The sequence below is a fragment of the Nesoenas mayeri genome, assembly GCF_963082525.1.
Source record: "Nesoenas mayeri genome assembly, chromosome: 4".
NCBI classification, from domain to species: domain Eukaryota; kingdom Metazoa; phylum Chordata; class Aves; order Columbiformes; family Columbidae; genus Nesoenas; species Nesoenas mayeri.
The window spans coordinates 64970648-64986727 of record NC_137540.1 but is presented as its reverse complement, the minus strand read 5'-3'; the positions used below and the strand labels follow the sequence as shown (position 1 = coordinate 64986727).

Genomic DNA, 16080 nt, shown 5'->3' with positions numbered 1-16080 from the left:
AGGTATTTATGCTGGGCGCAGGTTATTTTTTCTCCAGATATGTAGGCATAAAGCCTGGATAAAAACGCAATGTTTAGTTTTTAGATATTGAACCATGTCCTTTGGTCAGGCATTACTTTATGCAAACACGGTTTCTATATTGCTGTGTGGGAGGACTGTAGCATTCATCATGAAACCCAGGGCTGGCAACAAGAAGATCTGAGCAGCATGACAAGACCTTTCCAAAAGGAAACTTGCAAGAAAAGTTTTCATTTGAAAGGCTGTGGTTGACTTTCTCAAATGATGGTTGTTTGCTCATCTGATCCATGTGTCCAGTAAAAGCAGTACTAAATCCTGTGACATCTGCAGTAGAGCTTTTTTGATCATGGGAATCCAGTGTTCATTGCTTGATGGCATTTGCTTTTATAAACAAGAACTACAATTGTTAATGTTCTTGTGAGTATCCTAAATCAGCATTTGGAACATACATATTTCAGTTGTGAATATGCAGCCAGAGCTTGATACTATAACCACTGTGTTCCAGTTATTTATTTGGTAAGTATTCTTGTATTTTAAAAATAAAATGTATGGAAATCTTTACAAAACTAAAATTTTTGCAATGGATACTTCATCACTAAAAATAAGCGTTATCATGGATCCTTTCTCAGTCTTCAGCCTTTGCAAGTTGCAGTAGCACACCTTCTGAAAAACATGAATGCTGATTTAGAAGAACACCTTGAATCGCTGATGCGAGTTTAAGAAGAGGCATCAGCAGTGTAAGATGGCTATACCACAATTTTCGCTCCATGGGAAGTCTGCTCAGTGTTCTGCAGTGCCATGCATGCTCTGTTACACGGTATACTCGTACACTGGCTCGACCAGCGGAAAATCAACAAAAACATGCAGATGCTGAGAGAGGTGCTTGAAGAAGTTGAAGAAGTAGAGGTCATCTGGTGTGAAGCTTCTAGGTATGCCCTTCTTTTTATCAACACAACAACATAGTACTTGAACTATTTATTTTCTTTTACTTAATGTCTGAATACAGATTTGTTTATAATATTTATTGCTTTCTAGTTGATAGGAAGTTGAAGAAGGGAGATGAGCAAAACATACAGGGCAGTTCATGTTAGTACAGAACTTTTTTTCCTTTTCTACCCTCTCAATAAAATGCAGTGGCTTGGGACAATTTGAGTGCAGTCCTAATGACAAGGAAAAGCAAAAGAGAAAGCCACAGAATTGCAAATACAAATTAGGTGTTACTTGCTCATTTGAAACAGACAGCCAATACATTGCTCCATGGCTAGCTCTAAGTTACTACTGGTGCCCCAGCTGTGTTTTAGATATATCACGTCACTCTTGTACTTGATCATCATTCTCTCATTGTGTTTTATGTTCTTGGCCTGTCCAAGTTCATTTGTGGCAGAGAGGAGCCTCTGTGCTCTTTTTGGATGGCTTTTGGTTTTTGTTTTCCTTTATTTTAAAAAATAATCAGATTGCAAATCTTACATGGGGGGGTTAAGTTGTGGAGCTCATCTTTGCTTTGCTGTCTAGAACATGAGCATCTGATACATGCCGGTTCTCCGCTTGCTGCAAAAGTACTCTAGCAACACCATGCTGTTCTGATTGCTTTTTGTCTCTTTTTTTTCCTCTCAAAGGCACTAATCTGTGGATGTTTCCTGATTCATTAGTACTTTTTAATTCATTGAAAGCTATTTCTTTATTTGAATAAAAGAGGAGATAGTAAAAACTAGCTGCACAGGAGTAGACCAGTAGACAACCAACTAGCTATTTAGGCTTTGTTTAGGGAAGACAGATTTTGCTCCCTTATTGTCTTTCTCTTAAATAAACCAAGAGGTGGGTTTGTTCTTTTTTACACACCCATCTTTACACTTCTTCACACTCATCTGCAAATCAAGTCCATTGCTAAGCTGAGATGCTCTCTCTGCCTAAACTTAAATTGACCCTAAAAGTAGTCTTAAGAAAGTGAATCTACATGACCTGTGTGCTTTCAGTCTGTATTGTTGTTTGCAACCTGAATGTAATTTGGTTTCACAGCACCCACAGTGTGCCAGAGGAGACCTAATCCTGCAGATGGGTAATATATTGCCCATTTCAAGTCCTGTCAGGCCATAATTTAAGCATGGGTCTGTGCTGAAACTTTCCCTCCCCTCCCAGTATATTCCTGGAATTTAGGTTGATACAACCTCTTTATATGGAGTGGAGGGTTTGTATGGTGAATGGCAGTTGAATTTACAATTGAAAAGGAGCTCAGATACCTGCTGAAAAGACTGTATTGATATAAGGAGCTGAGATATTGGATGTAGAACTAACTGACACACAGTTTTAAAAAGCTGGGGCTTACGGGAGAAATTAAATGATCTCTCTGTTATATAGCAGAAATGGATCAATGGCTTTGTTTTTATGTTTTTGTTTAAAAGATAACACCTGCTGGCTGCAGAGTGGGTGGATTCAGCTTCTGTCTGGAGCCTGAGCAAATCACTTGAGGAAGATCTTGCTTTCTGCTGTGTCCTAAAGACAACATGGAAGGGGAGAGCATCTATGAGGTTGATTCTGGAGATGGACTTGGAGGTAAGGATGCCTATCACCTGTTGTTTCCATCTCAGATGGCTGGTTACAGGGAGCCCTTATGACAATGGACCTTGGAAACCACAAAAACCAGATGTGATAAAGATGTCCACAGTTCATTGATTGTATTATGTCATTTTACAAGCAATGAATAAAAATATTTGAAAACTATTGTGTCCTAGAGGAAGTGACACACCTAGACACTGCATGTTCTGTGTGTTGTTATTCAGAGTCTGAGATGTCCCAAAGATGATGCAAACCCTAAGTATTTACAATAAAAGTAAAGGCATGTAGCCTTTTCTCTCTCTTTCTTTCTCATTTTTCTGTCTCTCACGTGCTGAATAACTGTATTGCACACACTGTCTGTTTTGTTTCTATTTTTTAACTGAACTGCAGAAAATGGCATGAAATGGTACTGACTCTGTACTAGCGACCCATGTACAGAGGAAGACTTTTCATTCACCTAAAATGAAGAGTTGTCATTCTTGCTTAGCTACTAATTCTACAAGCGTCCTTTGGCAAATTAGCTAATGTCATTGCTGTGGTTGATTGTTTTCATAATGGGATGAAGAGCTTATCAGAGAAGGTAACATTCTGTACTTCTACAGAGCTGCTCTTCTTTGCATGTAATGCAGGGGACCTTTGACAGAGTTTTCAATAGATCCGTCTGTTTTAAATTCCTGTTTTAACACAGTTTCTTCTGAGATTTGACTGATCGAACACCTTTATCTAGTTTGCAGAACACCTTGAACTGCCTAGGTCAGCTCACTTTTGAACTCAGAAATCTAAATATTATGGGAAAGAATGAGTTTCTACATGAGAATGTTGTAATAATATAAGGCTTGGTGTGCTCCACATCAGTTTGATGGTTTAGATGTTTTCCTGTGACTGGATTGTAACCAGGCAGATTGGTTTTTGCCCGAGTGTACTGTGCTTGTGCTAAGATGCCCCATTTTGTGTTTAATACTTCTGCAATGCTTTTCCCTAGCTGTATCAGCAGTACTGTGTACTAGGAGGAACATTTTCTACTGTCTTACCACTGAGTTGCCTTCCCATTAATTAGTTGCTTCCAGACACTCATCAGTTGAGCTAACATGCAGAGATATATTCTTAAACAGTTTACTTTTCTTTTTTTTAAGACAAAAAACCCCTGGTGGTGCAAGTTATTTTTAAAATTTGTGAAAATACTGTCTATGAAATATTTTTTTCATAATAAACTTTGTGACAAGAACAATAGAAGCATTTATGCTCAAATAATGCCTTTATGCTAGGTGAATGAAGGGTAATAGACTAGCAGCATTCTCTTTGACATTCTGAGCATTTGTGTTGCTGTTTCCCAAAATTTTTGCCACAGCTGAAATCATCGTTATGACTATTACCAATTAGGTGACTCTGTTATTTCATATCCTATCTCAAGCACTAGTTTTGCCCTTACCATTGCGTCCTTCAGTCACTGAATCTCTGCTGTGGTGGTGCATCTTTGTCATTTCTTTCATGCCACTTTGAGCAGGGAAAAATTCTTTCAGAGCTGAGGTCAAAGACAATTTTGTATCTCATCCCTCCTTGAGTCTGACCTTTGTTGCTATAATAAGTTACTGTCCTTGATCTACATTTTTCTAATTTACATAGGCGAGAGTGAGTGTGTGTGTTTAATTACGCAGAATCGGGAACTGTATTTCTGGCTTGTCCTGCCAGAAATCAAAAATCAATTCTCTTTGAATTCTGACTTAAGATCATAAGCTCTTCAGAGCAAATGTACTATTTTTGGGAAATACAATAGATTGTAATTGACATAAATTAAACAGAATTACTGTTACAGGAACAAAATCTGATCTTGTGTGTGATAGGGCCATACTTACAGGAGCATGTTGGTATCTCCAGCGTACATGTATGTATGGTGCTTTGTTGGATAAAGTGTGCTTGCATAAGTAATACTAATCACAGAATACCACTTCACATTTTTCTGCAAACAGGTGGTGTTCTCTCTGTCTGAATTGCTGGATAGCAGCTCAAGTAAACAAAAATTCCTCACTTCATCCTTTATAAACAAAACAAAGGTATATCAAACTCACCAAAATTCCCATTTGGAAAGTGGGAGGAATGAGCAAGAGCTAGCACGCTGTTATGATCAGCCCATCAAGCATTCGTATCTGATAAGTAAGGGAAGTGTTGCAAACTCCTGTGTTTTAAAATCAAGGGCAACTAAAACTATGAATGTCGCTGTGCTAAGTCTCTTGTATTGTCTTTCTCCTGTTTATCCTATTTCTACTTGAGATACCAAAATGACAATTATATGCTGTTTATGGAGCCGAACTAGGGAATTGTTTTATGCACTGTTTTATGGAATGCAAATGTGACTTTAAAAGAAATATCTTTTTGAAGATAAAGGATTTGGTACATTCTGAGATAGGTACGTAGTTCTCAGTAGCATATAACAAAGTCTATATGTACCCTATATATTATAAATACAGACATACCTTGAGGTATGTACATATCAAGTACAAATGTATGTTTACAATTAGGCTGATTTGATATCTGAATTATGATATACCAGAGATCTGAGACAAAACAGAAATGTGCCTGTTTTCAGCAATGTGAGTAGAACATGTCAAGCAATTTACCAGTATGATGAAATCACCTCCAAAAAACAAAGTATGTTTTGTTAATTCAAGGTCTGTGGTCTCTGAGAGTAGAGTTTCCTGGCACCATGAACTCCCTGTGAGACTGCTGGAGTTTGAGGGCCAAAAGATCTTAAGAATTTTGTGGCCATTTCTTGTCAGATAAAAAAGAATCGTATTAGCAAAAATATTACCCTATAGTTCTTTATTTCATTAGTAGAAAATCGGGCCACTACTTTCAGGAACCCAAAGTAAGGTTCTTTCTTCCCCTCATCTGAATTGCAAAAAAAGTGTTTGAATTTTCATAGATGTGGGTGAGTTATAGCACTCCTTAATGCCAATAAAAGCTCAGGAATGATGCTTATAGAGGTCAAATAAATTAATTTGATACTGTGGAGTTATGTACTTAACTCAGACTTCTTTGGTTTAAAACTTAGCCCTAATATTAAAAGCAGTTTAGGAGCTGTGCTGTGGGCCTTGTACCTGGTCTTCTTGACTTGCTATTACTTCATAGCAGGTTTTGAATGCCTCTTAAATAATGAACAAAGAAACAGAACTGACTTTTTGCCTGTAAAGCCAGACTGGTGAGGGTCCTTATTATGCAGTCTAATAGTCTCCAGAGTACCAGCCACCACACACATGGTGGAGAAGAGGCAGAACTGTAATTCTTCATTCTGCAATGCACTGAAGAGCTATTGTAGCTGGCCTAGAACAGATGGACACATCCACTTCAAAGCAAAGACTTTGTAGCTTCAGTTCTCTAGGAGAGATTTATGCTTTCCTCAACCTCAAGAACTCTGTGCTGGGTGACCTTGGCTGGCTGCTCTCTCGCTCTCCCTCCTCAGCAGGACATGGCAAGAAAATAAGATGAAAGGATGAGAGGGACATCACTCATCAATTACTGTCACAGGCAAAACAGGCTTGAGAAAGAATAATTTATTGCTAATTAAAAATGTAGTAGGTTAGTGGCAAAAAATCACCAAACTAAAGCCACCTTCCCCTCACACCGTTTCTTCCCAAACTCAATTTCACTCCTTCCTTCCTAACTTTGCTGCTGCTGCCTGCCAGGAGCCTGCTTCAGTGTGGGCTTTCCGTGGGCTGCAGTTTCCTTCAGGGCACCTCCACCTGCCCTGGGTGGGGTCTTCCATGAGCTGCAGGAGGACAACCTGCATCACCGTGGTCTTCTCCATGGGCTGCAAAGGCATCTCTGCTCTGGCACCTGGAGCACCTCCTGCCCCTCCTTCTTCACTGATCTTGGTGTCTGCAGGGCTGTTTCTTTCATATTTTCTCACTCCTCTCTCCCAGCTGCTGTTGAGCAGCTTTTTTACCTTTTCTTAACTAACTATGTTATCGCAGAGGTGCCACCAGTGTCACTCATGGGCTCAGCTTGGGCCAGCGGTGGGTCTGTCTTGGAGCCAGCTGGAACTGGCTCTGTCCAACATGGTGGCAGCTCCTGGTCTCTTCTCAGAGAGGCCACCCCTGCAGCCCCCCTGTCCTTTCTGGGCCCACCCCAATCACAAGCAAACAACCTTGCAATATAAACCCAGCACTGACTCCTACTGTTACTCCAAAGCAATATGTTCAGGTGTATTCCTTATAGAAATTATGCAATTCTTAGAGGGTATTGTCATTAAGCAATTGTCTCTATTGCTAATATCTGGGTTACTTTGCTGTGCTCCTAACAGTAGTCTCTAACTTGGACAATGTAGAGTTAAGTACATTTGGAGATGTTTCTTTAGAAACTTTTAATCCTTTTAATTACGGAGTGATATGATTATTAATTAAACTGAAGATCAAGCTCTATTATTGTTCCACTTCCATGACTTGATTTTTCAAAATTTAATCCTGTTTGTTTTGTTAAAGAGTCTGCAGTGTCTAGATATATAGGCAGAATCAATACTGTAGCACACATTTTACCTTGTTCCCTGTAATGTATTTTAATTAGAACCTGAAGATTTGCTGCTGCCCAAAAGGTATTATGGGGAAGAGACTGGAAGGGGGTAAGTGACTTCTGTGGTTCTGTTGCATTGTTGATACTGTGCCAGATCTGCTTTTGGCCTGGTGTTTTCACTTGTAGCTCTTGTTCAAGTAAAAAATCCTTCCTGATTGTTAGCACGGCTGCAAGCCAGTTGCTATGGTATTCAGCTGCTTTTTTTTACCTTTAACCAATCAGTTTGCTTTTGTGATGATTCAGCCCAGAATAAGAAATCGGTCACACAGGCTAAAGCTGTGATCAAAAGAGCAACTATTGTTGGCTTGAAAATCTATAGAGGTTGGGAGAACAGCAGAATTTGAGTTTCAAGAAAATATTGATCACAGTCTGTGTTTATGGTATATATTCTAATGTTTAATTAAATCCCAATAAAGGTGGTAATAGTGGTAGTCCTTTTTCAGGACGATAGTAAAAATTGAATCACTGGCCTAATTTCTGTATGTTGTTTTATCACCCCAAAGGCATTAGTATTTTCCAGCTAAAAAATTATCAGGTATTGTAATTCTGTGGCCATTTTTGATTGTTTTTCGTTGTGTTACTTAATGGTAGTATGTTTCTGAAAGGATATTATTTGCTAGTGGTATATTAACAAACTCTGCTGCTTATCTTCTCAATTTTAGTGTTGTTGTTTGGCTAGTTGGCAAATGCTGGAAGACTGCTAGATGATGTAGAAGGATTTTAAAGTCATAGTGGTGCTGATATGAACCTGCAGTGATCCAAGGATAAAAGAAAGACAAGGTAGTTAAAGAGAGGTGTATTCTAAAAGACGAACTATCCAAAAAGGGAGGATGGACTTTTGTGAGTCTTCTGCACGTTTTAAGAAGCTCTTGTCTGCTTTCATGCAAAATAACTTCTTTCTGAAGTAATGGCTATACCACAAATAAAGCAGTTAAATTTAGAATTTGGATTTAAATTTAAAAATCACTAGAAATCACACTTGTAAAAGACAGTGTTACATAGCAAAAGGCCATCAAAATCTAGACAGTGCACCTGATAACAATAAGTGCGTGAAAACACATATTTGAATTTGGAAATAACTAGACCAAAAAAAAAGATTTCCTGTAGGAATGCTTTTGGTCTGTGTGCTCTGTACAATACAGGGGCACAATCTTTTCCCAGTGGACGGCAAGATCTCCTGAAGAAGTCTTTGCTTATTGCTCCTAGAAGTCTCATGAGAGCTTTCATTTTCTTTCCAGTGCTTTGCATGGTAGCCCTTCTTTTTCTGTGTGCAGGTAACAATGTCCCACTGTGGACTCAAATGCGGGCAGTGAATAATATCTCTGATCTCACTGACTACGAACAAAACCACCTCCCACTTATCAAGAGTTTGACTAAGAATAGTAACTGAATGATGAAGTTGAATCATGGAGAGGCTTTAGATTATACTGGTAGAGACCATGAACTTTTCCACCACTATAGAATCTCCATTTCAGTGTTTGAATTCCTCATTGTCACTGGGCATCCAGGTAAACCTCAGCATGCTGTGTATATGCCACCGGAACAGTAAAGCAATCGGCTATGATGTTTGGGACATACAGGTTTCTCAGCACACGGTACATGACTTTGCAAGAGATCAAGAAGAAGATGTGCATCAGCTCATCAAACAGAATGAAAAATCCACTTTCCAAGACAGTACCAAAAAACCCCCCACCAAAACCAAAATCCCCAAGGCTTGTCACAGCAAACTAAAAGGAAGAGTAAAACTCGTACTTGTTTATAGTATGTAATGTCTTAATTGGTTGCACTGGGATTCCTGCGTGCTGTTAAGTGGAATGTGGAGACCTCCTCATTGACTGTTTAGCCAAACAGGCTAAAGTCTTTTTAGGTGAATTATTAATTTTTATTTATGTCAAATCTATGCTGTAAACACATGCTCAAGGGATAAACTCCCATGTTTTTCAGTGAAATGAAAACGCTAGAAAAATCTGGATGGGTCAAGAGATTTTTTTAGAGTTTATGGTTTTGGATGGCCCAATTTAATGTGTGTGGTTTCATATTTGTTAGGTGCCACTGGACGTCTGAGAACATAAAACGCATACATCCAAGAGATATGGCTTTTAAGCATGTCCTCTTTTAACAAATGTGATTTTAATGGCACAGTTCACTGATGTTTTATCTTCTGGTGTTTTCATATAAGCTTTTTATTTGTTAGATGAACTTTTTATTGTTTATTAGTGTTCCTTAACTTATTTTTAAGAGCTATATACAAAGTTACAAGATATATGCAAATAACCAGCAGTTATTATGGCATTATAGTAATCAGAATATGGCAGATAGTTTTGCACTATAATAAATGTGGGATATTTTATATAGGTTTTATCTTAATTTAGAAATAAATTTTTAAGGACATGAGGGAGCGCAAAGAATGAGAGTTGTTCTTCTTGGACACAGCTTTTTGGTGGCTTGCATTCAAAATGTATAGAGGGCACTTATGAAAAATAATGGTAATTTGTAAGTGTTGCAGATATTAAAAATACTGTGGAAATCATCCTGAAGATGATTATGAAATCAAAATACTCATAACAACATCACTGGTATTTAACTGACAAATGATGTCTTTTGTCCATGTTTTCACTCAGTGGTGGGGACAGAGTTGAGTTTATTGGGGATAACTGATTGAAATGTAAAAGTGAAAAACCTCAGCAAATGACTCCTATTAAAATGACAGGAATACAACTTGCCAGAGTTCTCATAGAGTTGTCTGCTGCCAATAAATGCTTAGATGAGGTCTTTCAGTTGTGGCATGGATGATCTAGAGGTAAATTAATTTATTCTTTATTCAGGCACCACAGTCATTGATCATATAATTTAAAAAGTGTTGAGCATCTGAAATTCTTAAGCCAGAAGGTGGACAAGAATATTCAAGCGGTTGAAAGTATTTTCTGCGGTGGCCCTGGTATTTTAATACTTTTGCAAGAACATCTATACAAGATATTAATTTTAGTAGTTTTTGGGGTTACATCTAAAGTACATGTTTATTCCTATATGACTTCACTTAGAAATTGCGCATGACTAATAATTGCCTGTCTCTACTTGCTCCCCAGCTTGCAAGGCAAGTCATAAGGGACAGGATTTCATTTAGTAAAGCTCTGCCTTTTTAGGGAAAGTGCAATGTAAGAGATGGGAAGTGTATTTAAATTTGGTTATACAAAAATACTCTGTGCACTGATCTGTTGTTCAAAGACATGACTTGCTGCATGTCTCTTTATTTGCCTTTCACAGGTTGTATACACATAGTGATAGTTCTTCACTGCTTACACTGAATATCTGCAAGTAGTGATAGACACTAGTGCCCTGCTGGTGTAAGTACTGTAGCTCCACTGCTTTTGGAAATTATAACAGAGATATGATGGTCTGCATACCCAGAGGATGTGCCCCATTTCCACCAAAAGAATACTGTGGGCTTGATTCAGATTCACTGTTTATTAGAAGTACTGCTTTTAGTAGTGCAAATGTAAGTAGAAAGAAAACTCTCTTATGAGCAGGATGATTGCAGATACACACCTGAGTAACTAACTTGAATGGATTGCTGCTCTCTGGACTAGATTCACATAATGACAAATGCCTTCATAAAAAGGACTGCTTTGATACAGCAGTTCATCTTTCTGAATTTCAAAGTTCTGCAAGTTTAAATGGAAGTATGGGTAAATAAGCATTGAAATCATCCTGGCATGTATAATAGATTTTTTTTTTCCTATTCAGTACTTATATGTGTTTGCTTTCCAATGTATCTTCTAGAAAAGAAAGGGTTTTGAAGAAAAGTGAAAGATACAAATGAAAATGGAGAATATATTTCCACACAGATTCATGAGGTTTTTCTCTTTGATGCTATATAGACCTGGGATGAGGCATTGATTTGAATACTGATATTAATATAAAATGAGTTCCTTAACTTCCTCTCCTTCTGTTCTGGTGACAGAAATAAAGTTTATTTGTCTGAAATAGAGCATTTTATTTTATGCCTGTATGATTTTTTTTTTCCTTAGCTCTTTTTGATTTTCCCTTTAAAAGGGAAGGAGTACCTGTTCTCTAGATCCTGTAGACTGATTTTCTGGGGTCCATTTTAAATTTTATTGACTGAAGCTGTTAAAGCTTCTTAAAACACTGCTTCAACAAGCATTCTGTTGAACTGTTATTCACGAAGGGTAAACTAATTAATGAGCTGAATCCCTTCAACATCTGTACAATGGGTTTCACACTAAGGAATTTTCAAGGTACTTAATTATTTCAATGACTTAGATCAGGACTGACCTATCAGCACCTCCCTGGTAGTTCTAAAAATAGTACCTACTTCTTCAGGATTAGGAGTATAAGAGATGAAACTCTCTTGAGTCTCAGCTAATTACACTGATGGAAGTCAATAGAGAAGCTAGAAAGATCTGGGCTGCGGCTTGTGACTTACGCTCTTGTAAATCTGGGAATGCCACTGAGGAAGTATTTTTCTTCTGTGGAAGTTATTGGGAGAACGAGGTGCTTGTTTGCTTACAGAGTCAATACTTTTGTTCCTATTTGAAAAATTATCTTTAGATGAGGAAAGTTTTCACCTTTTTTTGTCTTGAATTTCTTTGTTTTTTAGGGAAAGCTATAAGGAAGCTTGTGCGCAAGGCGACTCTGGTGGCATCTAGAATCCTCAGATTTCCTTGACTGAATCCATCTGGGTTTAGCCCTAAATATAGTAGACAAGCTGCACTGCTTGCACTGATAGATTATATCTTCCAAATGATAGACCAAGGTACAGTCATGTATACTAACCATTTTTGATCTCATTTGACTCTTGATTCTGTTGTTTTTGGGGCAGTTGTGACAGTACAGTTTGTCCCTGTTGTTGTGGACTATCTTTTCATCAGTACTCCCAAAAAGAAATTAATTGAAAGAGACTTCTGGCCTGGCTCTGGCATTTGATGTTGCCAGCTCCTTCCGAGTCTGCAGCGTGGTGGGAAACATCCTCTGCTGAGATGATTAACAAACTTGCCTTCAGTGGCAGGTAGACAGAGGGACTGTTGGCAGCATAACTTTGTTTAGTGTTACTACCTATGGAAAAAAGTGAAAACCTAAACCAAAACTCCATTTCCTTTTTGACATGTATTTTCCATTTACTTTATATGCTCAGCAATCATAAAACAGACTATGTTCTAACAAAGCATAGGTCTTGACTATAAAATAACAGCTGTATCACCAAAAGAAAAAAATAGGTCAATAAAGTACCACTCTAAGTGATAGTTAATAATTAAGTTTCTTTATATCTGCTTTGGTATCTCAGCTAGCTGTTGGCATGAGCAAGCAATCTCACTGCCAACTTGCCTGCTTTCTGAGGTCAGAACTTCTCTTTGCTTTTGTTTTAGATGGGAAAAATCTTCTGTCTCCTACCTGTATCTCTTCTCAACTGTAGGGGAGATAACTTTAATAACACAGAACGTTACCAGTTTCAAGATGTTTTTGGAGTGGTAGTGTTGGTTCGCATTTTAAAAGACTTTGATATTCAGTAGAATTTATTGCTCCGCTTGGATTGTCCATGACATCTAAAAATTAAGACTGATTAAGCATTTTTAAATTGTCTTACTTGAGCATGACATTGGTTGAATATTAATATTGATTTTTACATGATTTAGATTTTTGAGCTGGAAGATTTCAAAGCTGTCTTTTCTTTTGACAAAAGATGGGGGTGAATGTTTCCTGCCTGTGTCTTCTTAGTTTCTTCATGCTGCATGTTGGGCTGCTGCTGTTCATTGCCTACATATCCAAATGCTGAGCTTTATCCTTGTTTTGGTGTTATGCCCAGATAAAAAACCTTCCAGTGGCCTCTCCCTAGTGCACAAAGTACTTGGGAGAGCATCTGGTGTCTGAACGGGTGGTTGCAAGCTCAGATTGGCCGGCCATTTGGCCAGGTCTTGCTAGGGCAGATCCTATGCCAACCATAGCCTAAATCATCAGCTGACCAAAATAAAGAAGTCTGTAGGTCATATACAATTTGTAAGCTGCATATGGCTTTGAAGTTGATATATAAAATCTGTTTTCTCTTGTCTGGCAAAAGAATATTAGATTTAAAGAATGAATGCTACTGATATTCAGCCTTGCAGAATTGGTCTACAGATGATTCTCCTTTTGAATATAGTTATTTGAAAATATATACTTGCTAAGAGGTTAATGAAAGTTTCCCATAATTCTCTTGTTCAGTTAGTACAATACAGCAAATAATTGAAGAATATATCTATCTTTTCAATGGACAGCATATATCTGTCTTTTCAATGGACAGCAACAGGTCAGACCTTTGGCACACAGATAATTGTTAATTTTCTGTGTTATCATTAGTGGAAAAGGAAGATGAGTAAATCGTTGTTTGCTGGGTTGTGATAGTGTCTATGATGTCACTCAGCTGGTCTATAGTGGTCTGTGTCAAACGTTTCCCTTCCTTGTCCACCGCCAGTGTTTTGTGATATGTCTTTATATCTGTTGTATATCTATCTATTCAGCATTTGGCAGGTTGAAGCACTGGATGAGGTAAATTCATTTTCTTTGTTCTAGGAAATTCTGATGTTATTAAATGATTGGTTTGGGTTATAAAGTATTGCGCTCCTCTCTGTATTTACAATCCTTAGGAAAATTCTGACTGCCAACAAAATAATTTCTGAACAGGAAAAGCCCCGAGAGAGGTTCCTTCTACTGCAAGAGAAACACTGGACACCACATTGGGAATATCTGGGAGCTGGCAAAGGAAATTGAAGTTAACCATAGGCTTTGGCATCAGGCTCTGGAGTTAATGCCTGCTGTGGACAGGCTGTTCCCAGCCCCTGAGAAAGGAGAGGAAAGGGGATGAAACGGGCTCTCAACCATGCACTGCAGCAGGACTACGGCTGTGTGGGACAGCAGTTGGCTGGCAGTGTAGATAGTATTGTAACAGTAGTAAAATGCTGAAGATAGATAGTTTTAAAATCCAGCTAATAAATGAAAGGGATTTAATAGTCACTGATTACAAAATCTAGAAATACCTGAGAACCGGGAACATTTTTAATGTTAAATGAAAAACAGTCTTAATGAAGTACCCAAAAGTTAGGAAAAGCTGGAAATTTGCTCATGTTGGTTTTTGTCAGCAGCTTTTGTATTCAGCTGTATAATCACAAGCTAATTTTTCTTTACCTTATTAAATGTATAGAAAGGTATCTTGAAAAATAGTCATGGCAGATATGTTTCTTCTATCACTGTTTCTGAAAGCTTGATCCAAAAGTTCTCCCTTTATTTAAAAGGTCTTCATATATAGCTAAATGCTTTTAATAAAACTCAAGATGCTCCAGTTAGGTACGAGCTTGAGTTAGAGTGTGATGATACACATCACATCTTATTAGACCATCTTCTTAGCTCCAGCTGTTCAGCACAAAGGGCTGAAGACAAATATATCACCAGAAGTAAGTAGGAGAGGGTGCAGATTTGAAGTGTTCGGTGGAAGAAATCTCTAAGTTGATTTTGGAGAGGACTGTTTGTGCTAATGTAATAAGCACACTCTAAGAGAGACCTTAGAGTGTAAGGAGAGAAAAGTTAATTTGGATTTTCAACTATTAATGAGATTCTATGGAGATAAAGCAATTATTAATAGAGGGTAAATCTGATCCATTTAGAAAGAACAGTCCATATAGTAAGAGGTTTCCGCAACCAGTGGGACTAATGGATTTGCTGCATTGATGAAATAGTGCGGAGTGGGAAACATGGTGGGAGGTAAGGCAGAAAACCTGAAATAAGCAGATCTTTAAATCTCATAGAAATTCATGGCAAGAGCATGAATATGGCACAATGGAGAGTTTCCAAATGAGGCTTCAGTTCCTGTTCTGTTAATATATGAGGAGTGAATATAATAGCGTTGCATGATGTTTGCTTTTGTAGAGGTTTATTTTATCTAACTACATTCCTGTCTAAAACTACACACGTGGTTAAAACCCAAACGTGGTTAGCAGCTAAACTGATGGTTCTCCAGCAGCAGAATATTGATATGAACTTTTATGTATGCTCGGCGCTGTAACGTCATTGACCGCTTGCTCGCTGCATTGCTATTTAATGCTGCTCTAGTCGCTTCTGACAAGGTGATGTACTGGCACATCAGGATCCTCTATTGGTACATCATGGGGAGACAGGATGATCGGTAACCGTGTCCCCTTGCGGGGCAGCGGTTATAAATACACTGCAGGAGGAGATCACTTCTTAGCCTTCTCGCTCTTTCAAAAGAGATTTTCACTATTCTGCATTATGGAGATGGTGCTAATGCGAGCAGTCTCATACTGCATAAGCAAAGATACCAAAAACCTGATATGCGCTCCTGTGTCTTTGATTATGCAGTGCTATGGTTTTTGCCATTAAAATGTACAAGTTTAATAACTAATGAACATACATTTCTGGTAACTTACACACTTATGCATTGTTCCTTTGTTATAGAACTTAAAAGCAAAATACTTGGAATTTCCCTGGGAAAACAGGTAATTCTTACCTTTGAAGAAAACATAGGAAATCTTACATACAATATTAGTATTTGTCATTACATTTTAGTATTTTATTCTCATTGGGGCAGCAATTAATGAAGATTAGTTTAAATATTAGCTTTAAAAAAAGTCATCTGCCACTTAGTGGATAGGACAAGTCATGATTAAAGAGTTAATATAATGACTAGGTAGTACACTTTCTCTTCAAAGTTTTAAATACTGTGTGAGCAAAAATTATGAAGTGGCAGTCACTTTCAATAGCTGATAGTGTACCCTTATCTTCATATATTTAGAAATCTAAACAGCCAAGCTGAATTCTGTCTTCAGAAGTTGTGTAGCGTCTTTGCATGTTCTTGTGTAGCATGCAGTCTAGACATTCTAGATCAAACTAAAATCTGAAAGAGTAAGCTGCTGATGCTATTTTCTTTAGTAGTTATTTTTA

The 16080-nt window shown here is 37.9% G+C and overlaps 1 protein-coding gene across 1 annotated transcript in view; it reads left to right on the top strand.

The window, feature by feature from the left end:
- Window positions 1-16080, top strand: part of PPP2R2C (protein phosphatase 2 regulatory subunit Bgamma) — a gene marked incomplete at both ends in the record, with an annotated part of 199813 nt that overhangs the window by 100756 nt on the left and 82977 nt on the right. The window contains 3 exon segments of the mRNA XM_080344403.1: window positions 2418-2456; window positions 2459-2515; window positions 2518-2568. Of these exon segments, the coding sequence (XP_080200529.1) occupies window positions 2418-2456; window positions 2459-2515; window positions 2518-2568 (147 nt within the window).